The following is a 25,977-nucleotide window of genomic DNA, read 5'->3' on the forward strand; positions in this document are numbered from 1 at the left end:
CTGCAGGAGAATTGGGCTACAAATCAGTAACACAAAGATAACTGAGAAAAAAATACCCTGAAGTTTGGAAATTACGCAATATAATTCTAAACAGGGCTGGGAATCCAGGAGCCTAAAGTGCAAAAGCACCACCCCTGCGCTTTCACAAGCCTCTTTAATGTGCTCTAGGCTCACCCTAGTCCTCGGTCTCTTTCGAAACGACTTGTGGCTCCTATGAGAAATCAATGTAGAAAAGGAAAATATCTGGAAATGAATGATATTGAAAACAACAAAGTTTATGGAACAGAGCTAAAGCGATTCTTAGAAGAAATTCCTATTTTCAATGCATATATTTGAAAAGAAGAAAGGTTGGGGTGGGTGAAATGGGTGAAGGGGGTCAAAAGGTACACATTTCAGGTTATAAAATTAGTCATGGGAATGTAATGTACAGGATGGTGACTATGGTTAATAATAATACTCTATCGCATATTTGAAAGTTGCTAACAGAGTAATCTTAAAAGTCCTCATCACAAGAAAAAAAATTTATAACTATGGTGACAGATAGTAACTAGACTTATTGTGGTGATCATTTACAAAATATATAAATATCAAATCATTATGTTGCACACCTGAAACTAACATACTGTTATAGGTCTACTGTACCTCTATAGAAGAAGAATGGGGAGGAGGGGGGAGCGGAGAATAAGGAGAAAAAAAGACAAGGAAGAGGAGAAGGAAGCTTGGAAAAATAATGATCTAGGTCATTGCTGTCTGTAGAAGTTTCTGCAGTGATGGAAATGTTCTCTATCTGCTCTGTCCAATATGCCACATGTGACTACCGAGCTGTTGAAATGTAGCTAGTGTGACTGAGATACTGAATTTTTAATTTTACTTAACTTTGATTAATTTAAAATTAAATTTAAAGGTAGAAGAAACAAAACTTCCTTAGAAATGAATTCCAAATACTTTGTGTACTCTCAATAATCTGTGTATCTCATAGACACTCTCCCCTCACTGAGACTACATGTCCCTTCCTGAATTTAGGCTGGATTTAGTGTTTTTGTTTCCAAAGAAGAGAATACAGAAAGAGGAAAAGGTAACTTTACAGTGGAGAAACTAGTGGTAACTCATATTGAGAGAACATATCCCTGATGGGAAGTGATAAGGACACATTATCTCTGTGGTCTAATTCTATAAACCTATATCCCCAGTGTAACCATGAGAAAAACATCAAACCCCAATTGAGAGACATTCTGAAAAATACGGGAACCTTAAGGACTCCTTAAAATGGTCAAAGTCATGAAAAACAAGGAAAGTTTAAGAAACTGTCATAGACCTGAGCAGGCTAACTTGACACTATGACTAAATGTAATGTGGCATCCTGTATGGGAATTTAGAATAGAAAAAGGACATTAGCAGAAAAACTAGTGACATTTGAACAAAGTCTGGAGCATAGTTAATAGTAACTTACTGAAGGATATGGGAGTAATTTGGAGGTCTAAAGGAGCTCATTTCACACATATACATTTTAGACATTACAAATATTTTCTCTACATTACATACATTCTATTCATTTTGACTATGCTAAACTTTCTGAACAAAAATCTTCAAATGCAAAGCTTCTATAATATTTAGACCGTGTGATATGATCATAATGCAACAGTGAGAAACTGATAAAGGAAGAGCTTTAAAAATCCCATAAATTTGGAAACAAATACCACATTACTATATAACCCCTGCGTTAAAAAGAGAATCGGCAGAGAAATTAGAACATACTTGGAATTGAACGATAATGAAGCAAAAATTGTGGGACACAGCTAAATTGGTAGTCAAGTAAATTTATTGCATTCAAAACAAGAGAAATAAGAGACTTTACAAACAAGTGAGCTAGGCATTTATCTCAAAAAGTTGTAAAGAGAAGCAACAGAACCTATGGAGATAAGAAGGAAATAATAAAGAATGGAAGGAACAAATGAAATAAAGACGAAAATGGTGTTATAGATTAACAAAACCAAAAGTTATTGTTTTCAATACTTTTCAATACAGATTACTGAGATAGACAAACTTCTGGCAGAACGGGGCAATTAAAACTAAAAAAATTCTCTAAAGGGCCAACGGTAAATATTTTAGACTTTGCGAGTATAATTTCTGACAATTAATCAACTTTGCTATAATAAGAAATCAGTCATAGTCTATACCTAAAGGAATGGGCACGTCTGTGACCCAATATAATTTTACTTACACTGAAATTTGAATTTTGTATACTTTTCAGATGCCACAAAATAATATTCTGGGGTTTTTTCCAGCTATTAAAAAAAGTAATGTTCATTCTTAGCTTGCTGCAGGCTGTGCAACCTCAAAAGGATGCGGGTCGAGACCCAGCTGTGTGGTCAGTTCCTCAAGTATGGGGCAGGAAGCTAGCACTCTTATGGAAAAGGGCCCACGCCTGAGGATTACTGGAACTTGACTCCAGTGGGTAATCATTTTCCCTGATGGACTGGGAGCCCGCCCTCAGCCCTGAGCCCTGGCTGGCTGTGTAACCTTGATCACTCAACAGGTTTCCAGGAATTCAAAAGCCATCACAGCTGCCCTCGCCCCTCTCAGCCAGACCCCACAACCAGTGGTCGCCAGGAGGGGCGCCAGAGAGCGCGCATGCGCTCCACCCCGCCTCGCGGCCAATCGGATCGCAACGCCCTGGGCCGCGCCGACCTCGCGCCCGCACCTGGCAGCCAATCACAGGTCGCAGCGGGCGCGCGTGCGGAGGCGTCGGCGGCGTCGGCGGCGCCTGGGGCCTGAGGAGGCGTCGTCGCCTCGGGCTCTGCCCGGGAGCGACTCCGGCCCGTCCGCCGCCCGCAGTTCCGGGACCGCAGTGGACGGCCACGGTAAGGGTGGGAGCGTGGCGCAGCCCGAGCGTTTTCGGAGGGGAGGTGGGAGGGATTCCGCGGCCGCAGCTCCACAGGTCCGGACACCGCGCTGTCCGAGCGGCCTGTCCCTTTGCCGAGGCCCTCTGAAGGGAGGGTCGGGTAGGCGGCCCTGTCGCCCCAAGACCCCCTCCGCACGGGCCTCCTTCCCTGAGTTCAGCCTCCGCTCCCCGGAGCCCCGCGGGCAACCCCTTCTCCCAGGTCAGAGTGGAGCCCAGCCTCCTGGCAAAGGGCCTGTCATGGCTCCCAGTGCCCCCGCCTGCTCCCGGGCTCCCCCGGCTTCCCCCTCCCCCGGCTTCCCCCTCCCCCGGCTTCTCCCTCCCCCGGCTTCTCCCTCCCCCGGCTTCCCCCTCCCCCTCCTTGGCGGTGGTCTCTTGTGGAGCTAATAGTATTGAAACTGTTACTCCAGTTCTGTAACCCCAGCCCCGCCCCCATCCGGGACAGCTGTAGGCCTAGACCCTTTTCGGCGTTTCAGGCCTGTTAAAATTCACCTAGTGGTCTCTGCTCCCTCCGCAGCGCCTTGTTTTTCTTGCCTGCTCTGTCCCAGCCTGGCCTCTAACTCAGCGCCTTCTTCCCTAATGAAGTCCCCCGGAGAGCCAGGACCCAGGGTGATGTCGCTGCTTTTGATTTGGGCATTTCTCTGCTGACCTGTTGTCTTTACTGAGTAGGGTAGATGGAGGAACAGGTTTGGGGGAAAGGAGTTCAGTTCCCTTTTGTGGTTAAGTGTGAGATGCTTGGTAAGCCGCCAAATGGCAGTATCACATAGGCAGTGGGGTATAAAAGAGTCCTGGAACGTGGAAGTAACCCTTATCCTTCCCTCTGGTTGCCTCAAGGATGTGACCTCCTCCTGCCTGGAAAATCTCTTGTTTTGAAGTTTCAGTGCACACTGGAGGTAAGATGAGAGAGGTCTTTATCATAAGAACCAAGGTCGTGTTCTTTTTCCTTCACTTTTTCTCTTGTTCTGTCCCGTGCTAACAAATTACTATTTAGACAGTGTTTCCTGAGCGTGTATGATCTAAGTTTGAATGCATATAAATTCAGGCCACTCATTGATTTAGATAATTCTGGAGTTCTCTAAATTGCTTTCTCTCTGCTTTTTTTTTTTTTTTTTTAAAGAGTGGCCCTGAGCTAACATCTGTTGCCAGTCTTTTTTCTTTTTTTCTTCTCCCCAACGCACCCCCAGTACATACTTGTATATTCTAGCTGTAGGTCCTTCTGGCTGTGGTATGTGGGACGCCACCTTACCGTGGCTTGATGAGTGGTGCCATGTACACAGCCGAAACCCCAGGCCACTGAAGTGGAGCGCCTGAACTTAACCACTCAGCCACAGGGCCAGCCCCTCTAAATTGCTTTCTTAAAAAAGAGGAGGCTGGTGGTGGCATTCTTTTACCAGATCCCTTGAAAGGAAAAAGAAAGAGCAGCATAGATTTTAAGCGATGTGAAGCTGACTTCTTTTACCATGTTGTGAAGCTAAAATGGGCTGATAGCACATACCCTAAAGTTTTGGCTAATGTATAAAAGTATTAAATTGGTTCATTCAGGGTAAATGAGTATTGGTTAAAAACGATTATATGAGGTTAGTTTGTTCATTTCTATACCTTTTCCATGTTTCATGAATTGAATATGATTAGTTAGGGGAGGCCATCTGAATTCATTTCATGCCAGTAGGCAAGATTGTAGGTAAGTTCTATGGCCAGCAGCTTGTGCATTCAGCTCAGTGAGATCCAGGTGTATAGTTTATTATCTGTTACTGTGTAACACAGTATCGCAAATCTTAATAGCTTAAAATAACAAATGTTTACTATCTAACAGTTTCTCATGGTCTAGAATCCAGGAGTGGCTTAGCCAGGTGGTCCTGGATCAGAGTCTCTCATGAGGTTCTAGTTTAGCTTTTGGCTGGATCAGTAGTGTCTGAAGACTTGAGTTTTGTTGGATGGTCTTTGTCTAAGCTCAGTCACTTAGCTGTTAGCAAGGGGCCTCGGTTCCTCACTCTGGGCCTCTCCATGGGGCTGCTCATGTCATGGCAGCAGGCTTCCCCCAGAATGAGTGATCCAAGAGAGAGCTTGCACCCAAGATGAAGTGCTGAGTCTTTTTCAGAAGTTACATACCATTACTTCTGCTGTATTTGTTTAGTCCCACAGGCCAACCCTGTGATGATAGTGTGGGAAAGGGCTGCACAAGCATGTGAGTATCAGGAGGTGGGATTCATTTGGGGCCTTCTTGAAGGCTGGCTACCACACCCATTTAGCCACCTTTCCCACCCTTCTCCATATGATCTCAGGCGTTTGTTCTATTACTTTGGGTGAATTATTTGTGTCCAGGCTAAGGCCAAAATCTCTCCTTGCCTTCTACATTCAAGCAGTTCTTGTTTATTAAGGATATTGTTCCAGGAAGTCTTCTCTTTGTCCTGGATTAAGTTTTTTATTTCTCTGGATCCTTCCCATCAGCAAACAGAGTGATTGCAATGTCATCTTTCATTAAAAATTCATCTTTTGATTGTACATACCCCTTCTGTGTATTTTATTTCATACTTACTTGTCATTACAGGAAAATTTCTCCAGAGTTGTCTGTATTTGCTGTCTCTAATTCTGTTGTCTTTTAAATCCAGTCTTGTCAAGGTTACCAATAAATTACTCAATGCTTAATCCAATGGTTAATTTTTATTTGATTTGATTTATTGGCAGCAGTTATCAGAGTAGTTCATTTCTTCCTCCCTGAAAATAATTTTTCAATTGGATTACAGGATGCTTCTCTTTCTTGGTTCTTGTCTTACCTCCCCCTTCTCTCCCCCATGGCTATAACTTAACTTTTCCCTCTTCATATCCTTTTCTAGTTCCTTCTTGTCTCCCTGACCTATAATCAAAGGAATGCCTCAGGGCTTGGATCTCAGACTTCTTTCCCTAGGTGATCTCATCTAGTCTTGTGTTTTAAGTAAGACTACCTGCTGAAGACTCCAAAGTTTGTATACTTAGCCTAGAACTTCATCTGAGCTCTGGTCTCATGTGTTTACCTGCTCAGCATCACCCCTTGTATTTCATCCTCCTTTCCTTCACATCCCGAATCCAATCCACAAAAAATCTGTGGTTCTTCAAGATTTTGATCTAGATTCTGACCCCTTCTTAGTACCTCCGTTTTTTCCACCCTATCTGGTAATGCCATCATCTTTTGTCTGTATTATTTTAGTAGCCTCTTAACTTGTCTTCCTGCTTCCAGTATTACCCTCTGAAGTCTATTTCTCCACTCAGCAGTCGAGTGATCCTGTTGAAATGAAAGTCAGATCATATCACTACTCACTTGAAACCTCCCAGTGATCTCTCATCACATTCAAAGTAAAAACTACAGAACTTAGAATGGCCTGCATCGCTCTGCCAGAATCTTGACTCTCCTCCACCACCGTGAGCTCATTCTTTAATCTTATTCCCAACTTTTCTCCCTTTCCATTGGCTTGCCTATGTTAGGCTCTTCACCAGTCCTTAAATGTGTTAAGCACGCTCTAGTCTCAGAACCTTTGTGTTTGCTGTTCCCTCTGCTAGAGTATTCTTCCCCAAATATCCATAACCTGCCATGCAAATATCAACCTGCCTCCACACTACCTGGCCCATTTCCTGCTTTATTTTCTCTCTAGCATTCAAAACCATTTGAAATTATACAAATATATATATAGATATTTTATTATATCATATAATAACAATTTATATATATATGTATTTTAAAAAATTTTTTTTCTTTTTATCCCTACTGGAATGTCACTTAGCTCCCTGAAGAAAAGGTCTTTGGATCTCTGCTGTATCCCCAGTAACTAGATCAGTTATGTGGTAGGCTCACCAGACTTTCATTGACTGAATGGTTTAATGCTCAGATTCCTCGCAAAGTGCACTTTGATGCTCCTCCCTCCCTCTTTCTCTGTGATTAGGAGACTGTCAAGACTGTGCAAACTCTTATCATTTCACTCCTGTGTCGTTTCTCTGTTTCTTAGTCTTTTGTGGACAGCGATATGTTCTACTTGACTGATTCAATACATTTTATGGTTATAGTTCACCCAAAATAGTGAACATCAAAACATTACCAAGTTTGTGTGTATGACCACACATAGAACCTCTTATGATGATCTTTCCATAGAGTAACATATTTTTCCTGATTTTTTTCTTTTTCTTGTTTTCTTTGTTTTAGTGAGAAAGATTGGCCCTGAGCTATCGTCTTTTACCAACCTTCCTCTTTTTGCTTGAGGAAGATTGTCACAGACCTAACACCTGTGCCAGTCTTCCTCAACTTTGTATGTGGGGCACCGCCACAGCATGGCTTGATGAGTGGTGTGTAGGTCCGTGCCCAGGATATGAACCTGTAAACCCCAGGCTGCTGAAGTGGAACATGTGAACTTAACCACCAAGCCACCAAGCCAGCCCTCTCCCTAATTTCTTAAAAAAAAAAAAAACAAAGAAATTCCTCCCACCTCCCTTTTTTTGTGACCCAGGAGTTCTAACATCGCAATATTATCTTGGGGTCAATTTGATATGTCAGAAAAATAATAGTGACTTTCATCTTTTGGCTTCTTAACAATAAATGTGGATGCAAGCTATTTTAACCTTACCTTTTGTAAGCTTCTTATACATGTAAACTACAAATATTCCTAGATCCATTCCTCATTCCTTTCCTTAAATATATAAATTAGTCAGTCATTTGAATAACACTGAATAATACAATTCTGAGAGTTTAGCTTAGGCATTACTATTATATACATTTGAAAACAAAATATGAATGCTCTGAAGAAGTCACCAGGAGTTTTCTCCTGGGAGCTTCCCAGTAACAGGGAGATAGAAGTTATGCAGAGATTCATTGCAGGGCCCATCTGGCCTGCCTGGAATATGCTGTCACCACTTTTACAACCTCTCGATTCCTTATAATTAGGCTGATTAATTTATCGCTCAATTTGGGGTATTTTTAAGAGTGAAAAGTGGCACTATTAATAAATAATAAGGACCCCGGGTTAAACTGGAATTGTCTTGGTCAAATCAGGATATTTAGCACTCCTACTTATAATTAATTTGGTTTTCCAAATCCTTAGTATCAGAGAAGTGTCCACTCTGCAGGAAGATCTCCTTCCATCCCTGGAAATGTATGCCTCCCACTATAAATTTGCTAATTGACCGCCTGATAGTACCTTAACTGTCTTTGTTGGCTAGATCAGTTTGCATTGTTACCATAATTCTAATTACCTGACTCTTGTTACATAAATGGACTCTGCTTAGGGACTTTGGAAATTTAGTGTCAGTTGTTGGGATGTGGGGGTCACACCAGCCAGTTGCTAAGCATTTTTTTTCTTTAATTGAGGCATAATTCACATACCATAAAATTCTCTCTTTGGAGTATAAAACTGAATGATTTTGTAGTATATTCACATAGTTGTACAACCTTTACCACTATCTAATTTGAGAACATTTCATCAACCCTCAAACCCTGTATCCATTAGCAGTCACTCCCTGTGTCAGTTTCCTTTGGTTACTGTAACACGTTACCACAAGCTTGGTGCCTTAAAACTTCAAAAGTTTATTCCCTCTCAGATCTGGAGGCCAGAAGTTCAAAATCAGTATCACTGGACCTAAATCAAGGTGTTGGCAGGGCCACACTCCCCCTGACACTCTAGGGGGAGAATCCATTCCTTGCCTTGTGCAGCTTGTGGTCATGGCTGGCATTCCTTGGCTTGTGACCACGTCACTCTAGTCTTTTCACATTGCTTTTTCCTAGTGTATGTGTGAAATCTTCCTCAGCCTCTCTTATAAGGACATTTGTGATGGCATTTAGGGCCCGCTTGTATAATCCAGGATTATCTCCCCATCTCCAGATCCTCAACTTAATCACATCTACAGAGGCCTTTTTTTCCAAATCAGGTGACATATACATGTTTCAGGGATTAGGATCTGATGTGTTTCAACCTAGTACACTCCCCATTCCTTTTTTTTGCCCAGCGCATGGCAACCACTAGTTCCTGTCTGTCTCTATGGATTTACCTATTCTAGACATTTTATATAAGAGGAATCATACAAAATGCGGCCTTTTGTCTGGCTTTATTCATTTACCATATTTTCAAGGTTCATCCATGTCATACATGTATAGCAGTACTTTATTTTTGTGGCTGAATAATATTCCATTGTGTGGCTGTACCGCAGTTTGTTTATCCATTCATCAGTTAATGCACATTTGCATTGTTTGCACTTTGTGACTATTGTGAATAATGCTGCTGTGAACATTGCTGTGGAAGTTTTTGTGTGGGCTTACATTTTCAATTCTTTGGGGTATGTAGATAGTGAAATTGCTGGGTCTATGGTGACTATATTGAATTTTTGAGGTACTACCAAACTTTTTCGCAGTGGCTGCACCATTTTACAGCAATTTCACCAGCAGTATGTGAGGATTCAGGTTTCTCTACATCCTCTGCAATACTTGTTGTTATTCCTCTTTTTGATTGTAGCCAACCTAGTGGGTGTGAAGTAGTATCACATTGTGATTTTAATTTACATTTCCCTCATGACTAATCCTAGTTGAGCAGTATTTCTTGTGCTTGTTGCCTATTTGTATATGTTCTTTGGAGAAATATCTATTCAAATCCTTGACCCATTTTTTTTAATGAATTTTTTTATTGTGGTAAGCCGTAAAATTTACTATTTTCACCATTTTTAGGTGTGAAGTATATTCACATTGTTTTGAAACAGATCTCTAGAACTTTTTATCTTACAAAATTGAAACTCTTACCTATCTGTTAAACAACAAACTCCCCTTTTCCCTCTCCACCTGGACCCTAGTATCCACCATTCTGTTTTCTGTTTTTTTTCTATTGCTTTGGCTACTTTATATACTTCATATAAGTGGAATCCTACAGTATTTGTCTTTTTGTGACTGGTTTATTTCATTTAGCATAATGTTCTCAAGATTCATGCATGTTGTAGCCTGTGACAGGATTTCCTTTTTATAGCTGAAGAATGTTCCATTGTATGCATATATCACAATTTTTAAATTCATCCATCAGTTGATGGACATTTGGGTTGCTTCCACCTCTTGGTTATTGTGAATAGTGCCACTGTGAACATGGGTGTGCAAATATCTCTTCAAGACCCTGCTTTGCTATCTTTTGGATATCTATCCAGAGGTGAGACTGCTGGATCATATGGTAGTTCTATTTTTAATTTTTTGAGGAACCTCTGTAGTGTTTTCCATAGCAGTTGCACCGTTTTACAATCCATCTACAGCACCCAAGGGTTCCGATTTATCCACATCCTTGCCAACGGTTATTTTTTGTTCATAGTAGCCATCCGAATGGGTGTGATGTGATATATCATTGTGGTTTTGATTCATATTTCCCTGATGATTAGTATGTTGAGCATCTTTTCATATACTTTTGGTCATTTGTATATCATCTTTGGAGAAATTGTCTATTCAAGTCTTTTGTTCATTTTATTCTTCTGTTATAAGAGGTCTTGATATATTCTGGATACAAGTCCTTTATCACATATATGATTTCCAAATACTTTCTCCCATTCTGTGGATTGTATTTTTACCTTTATGATGGTGTCCTTTGAAAGATGAAAGTTTTTAATTTGGTGGAATCCTGTTTGTTTTTTGTCATTTACTCTTTTAGTGTCTTATCCAAGAAACCATTTACTCTTTTTTTCTTACGTTTAGTTCTGCAGTCCGTTTTCAGTTGCTTTGTATATGGTGTGAGCAGGGGTCCAGCTTCCTTCTTTTGCATGTGGATATCAAGTTGTTCCAGCAAAATTTGTTGACAAGACTTACCTGTTCCCCACTGAATTATTTTGGTAATCTTGCTGAAAATCAATTGATCGTTAGGGTATAGGTTTATTTCTGGACTCTGAATTTTATTTCATTGATCTATGTTTCTGTCCTTATGTCACTACCACATTCTTGACTCCTGGAGCTTTGTAGTAAGTTTTGAAATCAGAAAGTGTGAATCTTTCAGTTTTGTTTTGGTTATACTGAGTCCCTTGTATTTCTGTATGAGTTTCAATTTCTGTGAAAAAGCCAGCTGGAATTTTGATACATCATTTTGGGAGTCTTGCCATTTTAACAATATTAAATCTTCTGATAGATGAACATGGGATGTCTTTACATTTATTTAAATTTTCTTTAATAGCTTCAACAGTGTATTCAATATAGTTCAGTGTTTTCAGTATAAAAGTCTTGCATTTCTTTTGCTAAATTTATTCCTAAGTATTTTGTTCTTTTTAATGATAGTGTAAGTTCAATAGTTCACTTAATTTCATTTTCACAGTGTTTATTGCTAGTATATAGAAATAGGATTTTTTTTTATGTTGATCTTGTATTCTGCAACCTTGTTGAATTTGTTTGTTAGTTCTAATACTTGTTTGTGGATTCTTTAGGATCTTCTGTATACAAAATCATGTCCTCTCTGTATAGTTCTGCTTCTTTCTTTGTGTCCAATCCAAATACTTTTTTACCTGATCACCCTGGTTATAAGAACCTCCAGTATAATGCTGAATCAAAGTGGTGGAAGTGGATATCTTTGTCTTGTTTCTGATCTTAGAGGGAAAGCTTTCAGTCTTTCATGATTAAGTATGATGCTACTGTGGGTCTTTTTCCGATGCCCTCTGTTTGATTGAGATGGTTCCCTTCTGTTCCTAATTGTTTAGTGTTTTTTTTTTTTAATCATGAAAGGATGTTAGATTTTGTCAGATGCTTTTTCTGTAGGCAGATGTATTTTGTCCTTTATTCCATTAACATGGTATAATGTTGATTGATTTTCATATAATGAACCAACTTTGCATATCTTACATAAATCCCACTTGGTCACGGTGTATAATCCTTTTTATACATTGTTGGGTTTTGTTTGCCAGTATTTTGTTGAGGATTTTTGCCTCTGCATTCATAAAAGATATTGGTTTATAGTTTTCTTTTCTGTGTGTTTGTTACGTCTTTGTCTGGTTTCAGTATCAAAGTAATACTGGCCTCATAGAACGAGCTGGAAAGTTTTCTCTCCTCTTATAATTTTTGGAAGAGTTGATAAAGAATTGCTGTTAATTACTCTTTAATCATTTTGACGGAATTCACCAGGGTAGTCATCTGATCTTGGGTTTCTCTTTTGGGATTGTTTTTTTATTACTAATTTAATCTCCTTATTTGTTTTGGATCTATTCATATTTTCTGTTTTTTTTTTTTCTTGAGTCGGTTTGGTAGTTTATGTCTTTCTAGGAATTTGTCCCTTTCATCTAGTTTATCTAATTTGTTGGAATAGAATTAGTATTCCCTTCAATTTTTTTTTATTTCTATATGTTTGGTAGTAATATCCCTTCTTTATTTTTTAAAATAATATATTTAGGGGCCAGCTTGGTGGTGCAGCGGATAAGTTCGCACATTCTGCTTCGGCAGCCTGGGGTTCGCCGGTTCGGATCCCGGGTGTGGACATGGCAGTGCTTGGCAAGTCATGCTGTGGCAGGACGTGTGCCACATATAAAGTAGAGGAAGATGGGCATGGCTGTTAGTTCAGGGCTAGTCTTCCTCAGTTGAAAAAAAAAAAGAGGAAGATTTGCAGCAGATGTTAGCTCAGGGCTAATCTTCCTCAAAAAAAAAAAATATATATATATATATATTTAGGTGAAATTCACATAGCAAAATCAGTCATTTAAAAGTGAATAATTCACTGGTATTTAGAGCATTCATGATGTTGTACAGCTGCTGCCTCTTGCTAGTTCCACAACATCTTCCTCATTCCAAAGTAAAACCCTTTACCCATTAAGCAGTTTCTCTGCATTTCCCCACCCCTCTCCCTTGGCAGCCACCAACCTGTGTTTAGATTCTATGAATTTAAGTATTCTGGATATTTCCTTTAGATGAAGACATACAATATTTGACATTTTCTGTCTTGCTTCCACTTTGCATGTTTTCAGGGTTTATCCAGGTTGTAGCATATATCAGTACTGATGCAAATAATGCTGCAGTGAACATGGAGGTGCTTTCATTCATTTTATGGTTGGATAATATTCCAGTGTATGTATGTACCACAGTTTGTTTATCCATTCATCCATTGGACATTTATTTCCACCTTTAGGTTATTGTGAATAGTGCTGCATAAATATGCATGTACATTACATGTGTTGTTTGAGTACCTGTTTTCAGTTATTTTGGATGTATTACCTAGAAGTGGATTTGTGCGGCCATAGCATAATTCTGTGTTTAAGTTTTTAAACAACTGCCGAACTGTTTTCCACAAAAATCCACTGATTTTTGCAAGCTTTTTTGTTAACTTCAGGATCTGAAAAACTTGATTTTGAGAATTTTTTTTCTGGTGTTCTCTTTGCTTTTCTAAAGGAATGGATGGATATTTGGAGTTCTTTGTTCCAACATTCCTTCTGACCTCACCTTGTTGCTGGCATTTAACAAATTGACACTGTCATGGTTTTTTTAGTCGTCTGTTTTGTTGTCCTGCACAATGCCTCTTTAAATCGTTCACCTCTTGCCTGATACTTCCACACCCTTTCCAAACACTCAGGCTTAGTGAAAGAACTTGCCTCTGAACTAACAGGCCAGTTTTATGTTGAACTGCCACCCTGCTGATATCTCCTTTGTGGATTCTTCTATGATGCTGCTCTTGGGAGGAAAGGAAGGAAAAGGGAAACTGGCTGGATTTCATTCTTTTCTGGGAGAAGATCCCATGTAGGACTCGAACCATACTTTCCTGAGAAAAGGATTCCCCAAATTATCAGTTCCCATGATGAGATCTGGCCATAGTCATTCTCCTGAATCCCGGGATTGCAGGGCTCTCACATTTGCTCTAACAGTACACTTTGGTGGCTCCCAGGCTTGAAGAAAATTGGCTGTTTCTCAGGTTTGAACATTTCCTACCACTTCCCTCAGCCCACCTTACTTTGTTGAGTTTATTTCTAACTTGTTCTAGATAATTGTTTTCCTTTAATAAATATTGGAGTGCTTAGTGTGTACCAGAACTGCTCTAGGCACTTGGGAGAAATCAGTGAACAAAACAGACAAAAACAAACAAAACAAACTGAAAAATAGAACTTCTCCAGTGGAAAGAACTGACAGTCCAGTGGAGGAATAAAGGTAGTACATAGAGTAAATGCATGCATTCTCTTTATGTATTTATTATGTGGAAGGTGATAGAAGAAAAGGTGATGTTATGAAATTAGGAAAAATATAATAGAGCAGAGTCAAATGTTGGCTAGGTAGGTGTGTTGTAATTTTGGATAGGATAGTCAGAGTAAGTTAGTAAGGTTGGGTTTGACGTGGACTTGAAGGACATAGAAGTGTTAGCCCTGGGGATAACTGTGAGAAAAGAGTTTCAGTTGTAGACTCGGAGGGAGAAGCAAGGAAGCCACTGTAGCTGGATTGGAGTTAGTGACTGTATCGTAGTGGGAGAAGAGTTCAGAGAGCAAGAGTGGGAATGGTTGTGAGAGTCTCTTGTAAAACCTCGATTTTTCTCTTGGTCCATTCTGTGGAAATAGTCATGTCTTTTGACAAAGAATGACCTTGGTTTAAAAGTTGTTCCCCTCCTAGACTCTTAGGCCAGGTTAGACCCTATTTTTGCACTCCTCTACCACCCTGAGCTTATTTATGAAAAAATATTTGTTAAAAAATATGTTTGAAAATATTATTTTTGTTTTAATTAGTTGCCCTTGGATGGAATGCAAATGTTTACTGCAGTTTTAAGCATCCCTTAAAGCTCACATTTTCCCCAAGGATCTGTTTTTAATGGGCATTAAATTCTAAAGTAGCAAATATGTGGGGTTAATGCAGGAGAGGGGAGGAAGAGTAGTGGGGAAGGACACCAGTGCTGTGAGTAGGGAGAGAGTGAGGGAGTTGGGACAGGAATTTAGAGGAGTGGTAGTGGGCTGAAAAGAGTCAAGGGCAAGGGAAGATGGTGAGGATGGGTACCAAAGGAGTCCTGGTGGCTAATTTCGGGAAGTTACTCGAGAGGGCTGGCCTGGTGGCGTACTAGTGTTCAGTTTGGTATGCTCCGCTTCAGCGGCCCAGATTTGCAGGTTCAAATCCTGGGTGGACCTACATTACCTGTCATCCATGCTGTGGTGGTGACCTGCATACAAAATAGAGGAAGATTGGCACAGATGTTAGCTCAGGGTGAATCTTCCTCAGTAGAAAAAAACAAAAAAAAAAGAACTGATGCTTGAAAAAAAGCTGGTGTGTGGCTATAGCAAAGACCTTTAAATGGGCGTTTGTTTAAATGCACAGGAATAACCTGGGATGCAGGTCATCCCCCACTGTTGTCTCAGCGATCTTTGGACAGAAACCTGTTTGGCTGCTCTCACAGCTCTTGAGAACTTCCCTGGTGGGGATTATGAAGTGATTTTTCAGGACTGATTCCTTAGATCTAGTAGGTCTTGGCATGTCTAGCCTCTCCACCCCAATGTCTCAAGATTCTGTTAAATTGTAGAAAATAAGGACATGGGAGGAGAAGTGATAAGAAAACTCCCACAGTCTAATGTTACTCTTGTTACAAATGGACGGCTCATTAACATACTTGCTTTATATCTGATTTTTTTTCTACTCATTTTTCATGTTGAGTGATTGGTTGGATGGAAAGTTAATCAGTATGATCAACAGCTAAAAATCTTACCAAGATCAGTTGGGTCAAAGTCCAGCAGTGTTATTCCAATAACCCAGTTTGTTTTTATTTTTGTTAAACAACAGGAATTTATTTCTCATAGTTTTGGAGGCTGGAAAGTCCAAGCTGAAGGTGCCAGCTGATTTGGTTTCCCAGTGAGGGTTCCCTTCCTGGCTTGCAGGCAGCCACCCTCTTGCTGTGTCCTCACATAGGGCATGATTAGGGGGTGGTATAGGGAGGAAGCAAGATCTCTAATATCTCTTCTTGACACTAATCCCATCTTAAGAGCCCCACCCTTGTGACCTTATCTAAACCAGATTACTTCCCAAAGGCCCCATCTCCAAATACCATCACATTGGGAGATAGGGCTTCAACAGACAGATTTTGGGAGGACACAGTTTAGTCCATAGCATAACCTAAAATGTATTCTCTAGAATTGGAGGGATCATTTAACATTTAGGAATAGAGGAGTCATACAATTACAGTGGTGTTTTAAGATTCATATGGTGGTGTCATGCATATATTTTGAAGAACGGAGAGACAAGACAACAATTTGGAGTGTAGTACAGATGTACAAACATGAAGTAACTGTCCTACACCTAGAAGTTGGGGGGAGGTGCTTTAACAGGAATGGAAATGAAAGGTAGTTAGAATGACTAATGCTCTGAAAAGTTATTTAGAATCACTTATAAGTGTCTGTGACTAATTTGATGGGAGGTTTGTACAGCTTTTATAAGATAGGAGAATAAAAACAAATCCAATGAGGCTCTTTGATCCTTAGAGACTAAGTAGTCAATAGCACCGTCATCGGAAATAGGCATGCATTAAGTCAGAGTTCTCATGGTAAGAACACAGAACTAGAATTCAAGAATCATGCATTTTGATGCTAAGACTGTCTCCAGACCCTACATTTACCTTTAGGTAAATCATAAACTTTTCTAGGCTTTAAAAATCCATCCTTAGGTAATTCTGATGGTCATATTAGTTGTCAAATTAGGATTTATATTTTATTTTCAAAATTTTTTATTTTTAAATTTTATTCTGGTTTTTATGATTTCAGGGAGATTATTAATAATTTTGATGTAGAGTTATTTCTTTAGAGAGGATAGAGCATACATGCAGAATTACCTAGAAGGTAGTTACTAGAAATGTGAAAGTGAGCTTGAGAAGAAGGTTGGATTAGGGGAGAAATTCTCCCATAGAACTTTCCCTCCCCCCAGAGGAAGATTTGCCCTAAGCTAACATCAGTTGCCAATCTTGCTCCTTTTTTCTTCTTTCCCTTCCCCTAAAGCCCCAGTACATAGCTGTGTATAGTTGTAAGTTCTTCTTGTTCTTCTATGTGAGCTGCTGCCACAGCCTGGCTACTGACAGACGAGTGGTGTGTTTCCATGCTCAGGAACTGAACCCAGGCCGCCAAAGCAGAGTGCACGAAAACTTTCACTGCTACTATAACCACTAGGCCATCAGGACTAGCTCCCATAGAACATTTTTTTTTTGGTTTAAAAAATTTTTTTTAGGTATGCTTTTTGGTGAGGAAGATTGGCCTTGAGCTAACATCTGTTGCCAATTTTCCTCTTTTCTTTTTCCTCCCCAAACCCCCAGTACATAGTTGTATATCCTGGTTGTAAGTCTTTCTAGGTCTTCCATGTGGGATGCTGCCACAGCATGGCTTGATGAGCAATGTCTAGGTGAGCAATGTCTAGGTCTGTGCCCAGGATCTGAACCAGCAAATCCCAGGCCACCTAAGTGGATTATGCAAACTTAACCGCTACACCACTGGGCCAGCCCCACATAGTACATTTTTGATTGCGACGTCTAGACGATTGCTACTTGTGTCTAGTGGGCGGAGTCCAGCAGTGCTGCTAAACATCTTAAATGCACCTGATAGCCTCCTACAACAAAGAATTTTCTGATCCAAAAATGTCAGTAGTGCTTAGGTTGAGAAACACTGGACTTAAGTGGCATCATCCTGGAGTTAGGTGACTGAAGTTATATACAGACAGACCAAATCAATTTTCATTGACTCCAAAGAGCACTGTTTTCAGATTTGCCTCGTATGTTTTCTTGCATTACCTATCTCCTAATTATCTACTTGATCTTAGTTTTAAGAACGTTGTAAGTCACTGTTCATGATGCACTAAACTGTATGCTTCATGCATTCACTGTTTTCTACCCAGTACTTAGTAGTGTTGGACCAGTGTTGGGCAGCAAAATATAGTTGTAGAATAAGTGAAGAAAAGAATAAATAATTTTATTATGCTTAATGTTATATTTATTTTTAAAATTACTTCCAAGTTGGTACACACATTTTCAGGATTAAATACCTATATGTTCCAAAATTATATACTGATATGCTAATTAAATTGAGAGGTGCATGACATGTATTTGATGCCAGTTTAATTTTTATAGATTGGATTATGCTGACTTGAAGGGTCCACATTGGGCTACAGTGAATTCTGATGTTATGTTTTCAGAAATTGGTGAGTTATGAACAGGATTTTAAACTGCTTACATTTTGCTAGCCTAAAACCAATGTGTTCAAACTACTAGTAGTGACCCATTGATGTGTCATCATTGATTTTGTGGGTCATGATCAATTTAAGAAAAATGAAATAGGACGTATTAGAATACACATTCCATGTAGTAAAGGCAATTATTATTTATATGTGTTAGTGTAGTGAGACTCCACATAAATTTTTTTTGTTGTTTTGTTTTTTTACTGTGGGTTAAAAAAAAAAAGTTTGTAAAAGTTAGCAGCTTTAAGTCTTTTATTTTGACCTACAGGATTTCTGACATAGACAAGGTTCTCATTAAGTTCATAGAAAATGTGGAATTAAAGGAGTGCAATGTACTCTACAAATAAAGGTTCTTATTACTGGGAGCCATTGTTTATTCATTTAACGGATTCTATACTTGGGTTCCTATGCTGTGCCAGGCGCTGCTCTTTGTGCTGAGGATACAGCAGTGAACAAAAGACAGTTTTTGTCCTTTGGAGTTTACATTTTACTGAATAGAGAATGGGAAAGAAGATAAATAAAGTTTATAATATGTTAGATGGTGCTTTAAGGTCTTGAAGATGAAAGAGAAGGGAAGAGAGATTGGGGATGTGAATTTAGAGGTTGGTTGGAGTATTTGAGAACCTCTCTGAGAAGAATACTTGGAACAGAGCCTCAGAGGTGTGAGGAGCCAGCTGTGCAAGTATCTGTATGATGAGCAGTCGTGTTAGAGGGACAGCAAATACAAGGGCCCCAAGCAGGGTCAAGTGTTTAGTGTGTTCCAGAAATAGAAAGGAGGTTAGTGTGGTTAGAGTGAAGTAGATGAGGGAGAGGAGTATGAGATAACTGCAGGGCAGTATGTAGGGTTGGAATTGTGGCCTTATAGGCATTGGAAGGACTTGGCCTTTTACTGAGTGAACTAGAAAGCCATTGGAGGAGTTTGAGCTGAGCAGTGATATAATGTGATTTGTTTTAACAGAATCACTCTGCCTGCCTTGTGGAGAAGAGACTGAGGTGGATTGAGGGAGGAAGCACTGTTGGATTTAAGTTCCATGGGGAAGTGAGGATTGGAAGGAGAAATTTAGGAGACATCAGCAAAGGCTTATAATTAAGGCCTTGAGTTGGGTGAGATTATCAAGGGAGTTCATTCCCAGTTTGCTAGGCATGTGCTAAGCACTTGACATTGAATGACGCTATTTGTTAACTAGTGTAGGTACACTCTCGTCTTTGAATTTGGTACTTTTCTATATTAGTATTTGTGAAATTAGTGTCTATGAATCAATTGAGATATGTACAATGTAGATGTTCTTTCAGTTCTACCATAAAACAAGCTGCCATTGAATAGGTGGTGCTTTTTAAAGAGCTATTACCTTAAGGCTAAGAAAGAAGAACTTTTGCCTTTGATACAGAAAAACATTTAAAAGTTAGAAGCTTGCCAAAGAAGAAGCTGGTGTGTGACCGACTTAGAATTCCAGCTTAATCTTCTCTAACTCCAAAACCCATGTTTCTAAACACTGCACAGTGGTGCCTTTGTAAAAATACTTGTCCTTTACGTATGATTTCGCCTAATGATTAGTTGGAGTTTTTTCTTTTCTTTTCTTTTTTATCAGCAGAGATCATAGTCAGCATTGGGCAAAGCTATGATTCTAGAGTCCCATACACTTGTAATTCTATGTTTTAAGCTATCATTTATCCTTTTTGAGCCTTAGTGTCTTTATCTGTAAAATAGGGATGTTTATAACTACCTTAGAGTTTTAGAGAGAATTAAGATAATGCATTTTTCTGTACTTACTGATGCGTAGTGTGTTTGTACTTAGGTGGCAGTTCATATAAAGGAAGCAGTGGGACTTGTGGCCTTCAAGAATTAAAAAAAATTAAAAAATGGAACAACCATGTACGTTATGTAAGGAAGAACAAGAGCCAGAACCACAGAAGAGCATAGAAGAAACCAAACAAGTAGATGATGAAGATGCTGAGCTGATCTTTGTTGGGGTGGAACATGAAGATGCTGAGCTGATCTTTGTTGGGGTGACTTCAAATTCAAAACCAGTCGTTTCAAACATTTTGAACAGAGTCACCCCAGGTTCATGTTCAAGGAGAAAAAAGTATGGTCACCTTAGAAAAGATACTGCTCACAAATTGCAGCCTGTAAGTCATGTGACCCCTACATCAGAAACAGTGACTGTCTTGCCACTTTCAGAATCTGAATCTAGATCAACAGATAGTCCTGTTATTATTGAGCCTTTGTCTAAACCTAATTATAAAAATAATTCACCACAAGTCGTGCCTAATAGCTCTTCAGAGTTATGTTCTCCTTTGATTACCTTCGCAAGTTCGTTGCAGCATCAGGTAGGAGCAGCACTTTCTGTAGGAGGTATGAATAAAAGTCTTTGCGTATCAAAGCGGCATTCCACTTCTGAAGTAAACAGCATAAATTCCAAAAGGCCTAAACTCAGTGATGGAATCATAGGGGGACATTCTTCAGCCTCGTCCCCGTCAGGTATCTTTCATACAATTACTACTCAGCAAAGCACACCCTCAAATGGTGTTCATACCTCATTAAGCCATGTTCAGGATGGAGCACCTTTTTCAACAGCTTTTCCAAAGGATAATGTCCTTTTCAAGCCTGTAAATCCCGTTAGGGAAAATAGACTGGAAGAAACAGACTTTTTGAGTCTCGCAAGTGAAAACAAGACTGTTGATCCCAAGAAAGGAAATCTGATTGTGTTACTTCAGGACTTTTACTACGGACAACATAAAGGAGACGAGCAGCCAGAACAGAAGACTCACACAACTTTTAAATGCCTCAGCTGCTTAAAAGTTCTAAAAAATGTCAAGTTTATGAATCATATGAAGCACCATTTGGAACTTGAGAAGCAGAAGGGTGACAGCTGGGAAAACCACACCACCTGCCAGCATTGCCATCGGCAGTTTCCCACTCCCTTCCAGCTGCAATGTCACATTGAAAGTGTGCACACTACCCAGGAGCCCTCCACTGTCTGTAAAATTTGTGAATTGTCATTTGAAACAGATCAGGTTCTCTTACAGCACATGAAGGACAATCATAAGCCTGGCGAAATGCCCTATGTGTGCCAAGTTTGCAATTACAGATCGTCGGCCTTTGCTGATGTGGAAACACATTTCAGAACATGCCATGAAAACACTAAGAATTTGCTTTGTCCGTTTTGTCTCAAAATTTTCAAAACTGCAACACCATACATGTGTCATTATAGAGGACACTGGGAAAAGAGTGTTCACCAGTGTTCCAAGTGCCGGCTACAGTTTTTGACTTTCAAAGAAAAAATGGAGCACAAGACCCAATGTCATCAAATGTTTAAGAAGCCTAAGCAACTGGAAGGATTGCCTCCTGATACAAAAGTTGTTATTCAAGTGTCACTGGGACCTCTTCAACCAGGATCAGTGAAAGTAGCATCTGTTACTGTGAGCACATCTGATTCTGAACCATCACCCTCCAGGTCTAAAAGTAGAAGTTCAAAAAACCTCCGTTAATTCTAGTTTCAGTAAATCTAAAGCAAGTATTTCAATCAGAGTCAGCAAACCCATAAAAACAAAAAAATACAAACCATACGTTATTCATTAGCATCAAAAATAGTGAAACCAACGGATCATTTATGAGTTTTTTTAAAATTCGTGAAATACTAGAATATTTTTTTCAATATGAATTGTTTCAATATGAATGATATGAAATGAATTTTGAGCTGTTATTTAAGAATATATTACCTGATTTATGAATTTTGAGCTATTTAAAAATATATCACCTGATTTTATGTGACCATCTGGCTTAACACGTAAAAGCTGTGTGTGTGTGAGTGTGGAGAGAGAAAGAATGGAAACCTATTTATTATTTTGCTGTTTCATGTCACTTGAAAGCTCTTCTATGTATAGAATCCGTAGAGTTTTTTAAGTACTTTATTTTCAACTTTTTCCATGCCTTGAAGATTTCAATATCAGCTCTAGTCAGACTGGAATAGCATTGCTATGGCATGGTCCTGTTTGCTGCTAAACTCCCAGAAGTGCCTCATTTGTGTTGGTGTAGAATAACATGGCTCTGAAAGCTGTGGCATGAATGGGAACCAGACTGGGAGGTTAGTCAATGTAGAGTGGTGGCTCCTTGTCTCATATGAGGGAGAGGCACATATTCACTCCAGTCTCGGAGCCAAGGCAGAAGGAATACTGTCTCCAGAGTGTCTTTACCTAGCCCAAGAACATCCAAAGAAGCAAAACCATTAAAATAAAATGCTTATGTTTGGCGAGGGGCCCTTTCAGACACCAATCAACCACGGTGTATCATTGGCTTCACATGGAGAAGCGGAGGTAATTAATATAATGGGGCTGATGCCAGTGCACCTCCTGTTGAGTGATCCAAAGAGGAATTCAGTTTGTTCCCTCCCCTCTCCCTTCTGACTGGCCTTTAGTCAGAATCAACTAGCCGTATTATCTCTCTTAGCTACAGCAGTAAAGCAAGTAAAGTTTCCCAAGGGAAAGAAGCGCTGACATCCATATTTTGAACTGTCCTGGATCCATAGTTTTAACTGAAAAAGGATAAACAGATGGTATCTGTCCAGTTCATGGACTGGGCTAAATTTAGTTCTCTTACTGTTAAGCAGGAATGGCATTGTCCAGGAAGAGTAGGTACAATGGATAAAAGTAGCCCAGAGTGACTGACTGAAATTAAACCCGGTGTAGGGCTTTTCCTTATATTTTTCCAAGTACATCTCTTTTACCCTAATTGAACATGTGAGGTTTGCAATTTTGTATCTTTCCTTGCACATGAATTCATGATGTTTGTAACAGTTACCCTCTTGTTGTGTGTATAATTTTCCATTTTATTAAACTAATACTGAGTTTGAGTCTTACTTGACATACTCTTATGTGCAGGAAACATCCAATTTATTTCACTAAGTATTAGGTCTTAAGAGTTACTATCTTTCATCTCATCTGTTGAACTACCTAATCTGTGATGATTACTATGGAGGAATTTTTTTTCCCTTGCCATCTCCAAGGCTCTTTCAAAGAACTGTGGAGTACCCTCTCAGTATCGGTTCCTGAACATCAGCGGCCTTGGCTGCTTCTATGAGTTCCCAAGGTTAAGTCTCACTCCCTATTTTCTAGTGCCATGTGTCCTCCACCTTTGAGCCACGTACCTTGTAGCCTCTGTGCACCACTCAAGGAATCTGGGATCTTGGCTGTAGACCTAAGCCAGGAGAAATCTCTCCTTTGTTCCCTTGCTTTCTCTTCCTCCTTAAAGGCGCCTTATCTCTCTTCACTCCTTTCTCCCCTCCTCAGTCTAGTTAAATTCCCTAAGCTTGCACAAAAAGCTGTGAAGAGGGCTTAGCATCTCTTTCAGTATTCAGGAGGAAAGACTACAGACAACAAGGTAGTTGTGAGTATATTGTCCGTGTATTAGATGATTCCTTGAGTGTAGTTTCTGTTGTGTTTATTTGTTCAATGCTTGATTGATTCATTTGCACTTTGAATCTTTTACCAGACTTTTCCAGTTAGTTTGCTTGGGCCAAGGCACTTTGCTAAAATTTAGCCTGAACCCCTTTCTTTAGGTGGAGAGAGAGAATGTGTGTGTGTGTTTTCCACTGGTTCTGGTCTCAGGTGGAAACTTTTTTTGTATAAATAGATCTGTATACTTCTGCATATTTATCTCCCTTATTCCGTTTCTATAGTAAAAATATGAAATGTTGTGGTTTTGTGTTTTTGTGGTTGCTTATTATCATCAACACTGTTATTGTTTGCTGTTTCGCTAATGTATGCTCCTAAGGAGTGCAAATTGTTATTTATTGCCAACTACAGGTTCCAGTGATATGACCCCCTGTCTACCTCCTCTCTCTTCCGTTTTCTGCTGTTCTGCTGTATCATTTTCCTTGCTGTTGCACTATTTTTGACACACTGGCCTTGCTTTTCATCAAGCAAATCACATTTCTTCCTGATCAAATGACTTTGCAACTGCACCTCTCGTTCTTAGAATGCTCTTCTAGGCCTGCATGGCTTGCTACCTCGCTTACTGACACTTCCTTTGGTTTATTGAACTTCATGAGTATTTTTAACATGACACTGATAATGAAATCTCCACTCCCTCTCCTTTTTTTGCTCCCTCCTCAAAAGCACTTTAAGTCTTCCCATTCCTTTCTCCCCCTTTCCAATCTAGTTCAATTTCCTAGCTTTTCACAAAAAGCTGGGAAGAGAGAATCATCAAGGGCTTTGCATCTCCCTTATGAGCTAGCTTGAGTTAATTTCTGTGCCTGCAACCAAAAGAAAATTAATATAGTGAATTGAGTTCTTTCAGGAGCTTTCTCTGTTTTTCTATTGATACCTCTCTATTTTTTTAAAGCAATGTCACTTTGTTTTGTTTACAAATATATTGAATATCTGTCAAGATTACTATTTTGTTATTGCCCTTGTGAATTCCCTTGTCTATTTTGCTTGCTTGTTCTTTCAGATGAAATTTATTATTTTATTAATGTTGCCAAAAACTGTAAGTAAAATAGCAATTATAGTAATAAAATGTTTTTTGAAAAAACGTTTTTGCTATATTGTCTTTTCACCAATAACATGGAATATTTTTAGTTTTATCTAATTTTTATTTAGTACCACTATGCAAACTCTTTGCCTTCCTGCCAGTTGTGTTTATTTTTAATCTTATTGCATTGGCCAGAACTTCTAAACAATATATGTAAGTGGGTTGTTGGTTTTAATGAGAAATGCTTTATCATTAAAGGTAATGAGTATATTGGTTAGTGAATTTCTATTTGTCTTTAGAATCTTTAAAGAGAATTGTTTAGTTTTATTGGATAGTTTACAACATCTTTTGAGACAGTCATGCTCTTTCCTTACTCAAAGTTTTTCTTGGCTGCATTCACAACTTTTCTATTAGAAACTTTCCTTTCCTGACGCAAAAATAGTTCCACGTGGGGTTGAATATTATCCTCTCTGCTAACAATCTCATTCCCTTTCTCATTTCTAATATTGAAATGTATTTCCTCTTCCCCTCATATGATTTGTCACAATTTTGTCAATGTTTCTGATTTACTTTTTCCAAGAAGCAACCCTTGATTTATTATCCCAACTGGTTTTGTTTTTGTTCTCTATTTTTGTCTTGATTCATTATATACCTTCTACTTTCTTTAGGATTTTTTTTATAACCTTTTATTTTTTTATTTTTTTGAGGAAGATTAGCCCTGAGCTAACATCTGCCGCCAATCCTCCTCTTTTTGCTGAGGAAGACTGGCCCTGAGCCAACATCCTTGCCCATCTTTCTCCATTTTATATATGGGACGCCTCCCACAGCATGGCTTGCCAGGTGATGTATAGGTGTGCACTGGGGTTCTGAACCAGTGAACCCTGGGCCGCCGAAGCAGAATGTGTGAACTGTGCCCCATAACCTTTTATTTTAAAATATTTTTTCTCATTAATAAAAGATTTAAGACTTTGCCTACCTTTGTTTACAGCTTTCTCTGAATCTTAAATATTTTGATGCATATTTTCATTTTTATTTAAGTTTTCATTCTCTCTTTTTCTGGTAAGTTAATTCCAAAGATTTAAAAATCTGCAGGCTACATGTTTTAGTCTTAATTTATAGTTTACTATAATTACATCCTTGGAGCTCTGAGGGTATGTGTGTATATGACATGTATTTATAGACACATCCTTTTCAGATTACTACATGGATTATTAAAGGGGGGGGGTATTTTCTGTTTGGTAAAAATATGAAATATTTTAATTCTGGAAATCTGTTCCTTCAAAATAAATATAGTTTATAAGGTAGAGGTATGAAAATACTCATTTGAAAGTAATTCCTGGTGACAAAACTTGGAAATGTTAAAGTTTCATGATGCTTGTTAAAGATGGTAAGGAAAACTTTATTCAAGGGGGGACTACTACAATGGAGTTTTCTAACAGGGGAGAGATGCTGAGTTTAAATCTAACTGACTCCAGCAAGGACAAAATT

General features: G+C 39.2%; 2 protein-coding genes across 4 annotated transcripts in view; one reads left to right on the forward strand and one right to left on the reverse strand.

The window, feature by feature from the left end:
• Window positions 1-25,977, reverse strand: part of LOC103544575 (immunoglobulin lambda-1 light chain-like) — a 502,401-nt gene that overhangs the window by 443,793 nt on the left and 32,631 nt on the right. The gene's annotated exons all lie outside the window — the stretch shown is intronic.
• On the forward strand, window positions 2,676-24,288 carry LOC103540195 (zinc finger protein 280B-like). 3 transcript variants are annotated; one of them, XM_070628379.1, is made up of 4 exons: window positions 2,725-2,861; window positions 3,734-3,792; window positions 17,914-17,984; window positions 19,817-24,288. In XM_070628379.1, exon 4 carries the CDS (start codon window positions 19,881-19,883, stop codon window positions 21,507-21,509), a length of 1,629 nt encoding a protein of 542 aa, XP_070484480.1. In that variant the 5' UTR covers window positions 2,725-2,861; window positions 3,734-3,792; window positions 17,914-17,984; window positions 19,817-19,880; the 3' UTR covers window positions 21,510-24,288. The 3 variants fall into 3 exon arrangements, with proteins under 3 accessions (XP_070484478.1, XP_070484481.1, XP_070484480.1); XM_070628377.1 differs by lacking the exon at window positions 17,914-17,984 and having other exon boundaries at window positions 2,676-2,861; XM_070628380.1 differs by lacking the exons at window positions 3,734-3,792; window positions 17,914-17,984 and having other exon boundaries at window positions 2,717-2,861.

Source organism: Equus przewalskii, chromosome 7, assembly GCF_037783145.1.
Source record: "Equus przewalskii isolate Varuska chromosome 7, EquPr2, whole genome shotgun sequence".
NCBI classification, from domain to species: Eukaryota; Metazoa; Chordata; class Mammalia; order Perissodactyla; family Equidae; genus Equus; species Equus przewalskii.